The sequence below is a fragment of the Echiichthys vipera genome (assembly GCF_963691815.1).
Source record: "Echiichthys vipera genome assembly, chromosome: 8".
In the NCBI taxonomy this organism is placed as follows: domain Eukaryota; kingdom Metazoa; phylum Chordata; class Actinopteri; order Perciformes; family Trachinidae; genus Echiichthys; species Echiichthys vipera.
The window spans coordinates 27,831,408-27,834,978 of NC_139833.1; the positions used below are offsets into that span (position 1 = coordinate 27,831,408).

At 45.3% G+C, this 3,571-nt stretch overlaps 1 protein-coding gene across 2 annotated transcripts; it reads right to left on the reverse strand.

Moving 5' to 3' along the window:
* Positions 1–200: 200 nt before the first annotated feature.
* On the reverse strand, positions 201–1,901 carry tmem74 (transmembrane protein 74; the record flags this gene model as incomplete). 2 transcript variants are annotated; one of them, XM_083918865.1, is made up of 2 exons in its annotated part: positions 1,769–1,901; positions 201–1,113 (listed from the first exon to the last, which is right to left on the reverse strand). In XM_083918865.1, the coding sequence occupies exon 2, from the start codon at positions 1,044–1,046 to the stop codon at positions 201–203; it is 846 nt and encodes a 281-aa protein (XP_083774991.1). In that variant the 5' UTR covers positions 1,047–1,113; positions 1,769–1,901. The 2 variants fall into 2 exon arrangements, with proteins under 2 accessions (XP_083774991.1, XP_083774990.1); XM_083918864.1 differs by having other exon boundaries at positions 1,761–1,870.
* Positions 1,902–3,571: the final 1,670 nt, after the last annotated feature.

The following is a 3,571-nucleotide window of genomic DNA, read 5'->3' on the forward strand; positions in this document are numbered from 1 at the left end:
GCTTTTGTTGTCCTTTCTGTTTGCCATGTGGATATGCAATACAGCATTCAAGCTATTTCTATAGTACAAGACAAAAAATGTTGCAGATTTAGACGTTGAATGTATTAATACAATTTTAGGTTACAATTTGTTAGAGAAATGTGTATGAATGGCATTATTTCCTGTTATACACAAATGGTTTATACACACAGAGAAGCATTTTATGCCAAAGTGTCTTCTATTTCCTCTTCCAGGGACAAGTGTGCAGAAGAGTGGCTGGGACTGGATCTAGTTTTCAGGCTGATAGAGCCATACAGTTTAGCTGAACGCTTGGAATAAGCGATGACCTTTCTCCTGTACATCTCCCCTTTCCACATGGAGATCATCAGCAGTGTGGAGAGCACCACGCCGCCCAGCGTGAGCAGGCACAGTCCCGCTATGACGCACCGATCCAGGTGGGCACCTATCCTAGCGCTCTCCATCTCCAGCCGCTCCATCTCCCTCGCCGACACGCTCTCACGGTCCACCGCCACATCACGAGGCACGGCGTAGGAGATGATCACCAAGGATATCCCGGTCACTAAGAACGTGACTGCACTGATAAACCCGTAGTCTACAGAAGTCCCGGGGCCCTCCCCGAAGGAGAGATCATCTTCGGACATGAAGGAAAACTCCGGTAAAGTCTCGGAGCAAGGCTCGCCGTTGCGCATGGGTCTGTGAGTACTTTTACAACTAGTCTCCGGGCTCGCAAGTCGCAGGTTAACATTCTCATCAATGTAGGTGAAAGATGTCTCTAGTTCCTCGTCGCAACAAACCCGGACTTTCTCCTCGCCAGGGTGACCGAGTTTAACCTCTGTGCCTCCCTTGCGCGGCGCCGTCCTTGACGCTGAATGACACCGTCCATGGCAGCTGCGGGCCGTGTTACAGCTGCCCTCCCCGGGGAGCGCTCCTCCTGTTGATCCGCCTGACTTGTGGACCTGCAGTGCACTGGAAACATGGTCAAGGACGTCGGGACGATCAGGCTGTCTGCCTTTCCCATTTGCGGGAAGCAGCTCAGAAGAAGCCATTCGTGTTTCGCCACCCGCTGGTTCACTCTGAGCTTTCCTCCCACGGTGTTTTCACTCCGCAACATCCCTAATAACAGGACACACACCAGTTCTAAGTTCAATTGTGCATCCTAATTAGATTACCCTAACCCTAAAGCCTAAAACCTTAGATCCACATTGCGCAACCACTTACCACTTGCGCGTAATTTGGAACGATGCGCAAAATGCACATACCTTTATAGTTAGGCTATAAATCAACAGCTCTTTAAAGTTGATTAGATCCCTTAAGAAATTCTGGACCCTTCTTGAAAGGCGCTTATAGGCTGTGATTAGCCAAATGCCTCTGTATCCAATTAGGAAAACAACCCACGTATTAACCGAGGATATGTACTAATTCTGTTTTAAAATGGACACCGCCTATACAGTGAATACATCAGACAAACTGTGCTAAAACTAAATCACACATAAAATATGCATATACTTCCGACAAAATCATCATCAAATACTGTAATTTTACACTACATCTCGCTTTAATAAAAAGAAAAACAGTCTATGGCAGATAGTTCTAATAATATTCGTCGGGGTACACCTGCACACTTTATTTGAATTCCGCAGACGACGTGAGATACTCCTCTGCATAAGGGTGGACCAGTCATGCATAACCCGGTTTTATCTTTTTTTAACCCCCCAACAAACAATCTCTCAGACTGCACACATTTAAAGACATAAACTCACCGCGCTACCTCAGCATCGCTCCCGCTTGCTTCTCTTCACTGACACTTGAGCGGGTGACGGCACATAAGGGGCACATGTAAAATAAAAAAATGAAAACAACCTTATCGGTGAATATGCTCATATTCTCTGCCTGCTCGGTGCTGTGGCGACAGGCTGTACTGAGGGGAGCTATCTGTTAGTCCCTCCCACACACAGAGCCTCAGCTGCCCGCGCTGTGGCGCTGAAGGGAGCTTCGCTATCTGTGAGCCAATTGAGATCACTACCAGTCAGTCAACACACAAACGGGATGAGGATTCGCGGGAAGGAACCTTGCGACTGACGATCATAATTTTTTAATAGCAATGCCCCTCACGAACATTTTAGGTGAATTTGATAGAAATGTCAGTGTACAAGTGTAAAGCTCAGACTTAGAGTCTAAGAAGAGGTTAGTAGGCTATAGGAGGGAAACGTACTACAAACACATCAAGTATGTATCAGGAGAATTTACAAGAGCTCAAGTGCCACAAGGTTGCTTTTGAGTCAGTACTGACATACCACAGACACACCCAGGAACATTATACTGATGCAGAGATAAATGTACAGTTAATCACTACACATTTTAGATTCAACACCCCTGCCACTTTAGTGATGTGAGAGCTCATAAACAGGACATACATAGCATTATATGTTCGTTTAACCACACTGATAATGAATATCATGCATGCAAATGATTTGTACTGTATGTTGTCAGTTAATGCAATCATCAAATCAGAAAAACCTGTCATCGTATCAGAAAAATCTCTCCAGCGGTGCTGTGCAAACCACATTGTTAAACTGTGTGCATCACGCACCATCTGTTCTTCTGTGCTCTCTCAGAAGATTACTGGTCACTATGTCAAAGCTATTCTAATCCATGTTTAATCCAGAGTTCTAATAGGTCATCTGATCTGTAAACTCATCTTTGGGAGGTTCATCTAATTTATGCCACATCTTCAAAGTCCATCTCTTGGTAGCACATTTGCAGGTAAATGATAAACAATTAACACGGCAAATGACAAAGTTTTCTTGGAAAGCAACGCTTTGTAAATTAGTGGTTTAGTGAGGGCTACCATCAACCATTAACCGTGCTTAATCCCACTTAAACTAAATATTCATTTAATGGCTGTTTCACCTTATTTAGTGCAACCAGGCAGTAACTATAAATATAGTCACCAATCTCCCGAAGTCCTAGTGGCTGGGTGAACGGCTTTGGCTCCTTTCCCAACAAGGTTTCCATTTAACAGATGACTAAAGAGAAAGGGAGAGTGAGGGGGAGAAAAAGAATGAGAGGGAGCCAGAGAAAGGCAAAGACTTACTCTATGCTCTTTGTTCCAGAAATTAATTTTCAGAGGGGGGATCAGAGATGCATCATAATGCTTTATGGTGTGTTTGGTCAGACTGGAGTCAACTTTAGTCAGGCCTAATGCTGAGAGATAGAGAGAGGAAACTGAAATCTGAATGTGTGCTCGTCTGAGGGGTAACAACAGCCAACTATCAGATGCTATCTGTCTGCAACAGTGCACCATTTTTCCTGCTGGCAAGGACACCAAGCTTGGCAGAGGAGGAGCATCTAGGGAGTTGGTGCTTCTGAGGGCCATAAATCCTCATGGTGTCTCTCCTGGACCCACACAGAAAAGAGATTATGAACCATGGATGTAGCACTGCTTTTCTTAAGCCAGCTGCAGATATCAGCAGGTGATGGAGGGGGTGGGGTTGGGGTGGTGGAGGACCCTCCAACTGGAGCAGTAAGAGGGAAAAGAGGAGTGGGACAGTGCATGTGTTGAGTATGAATT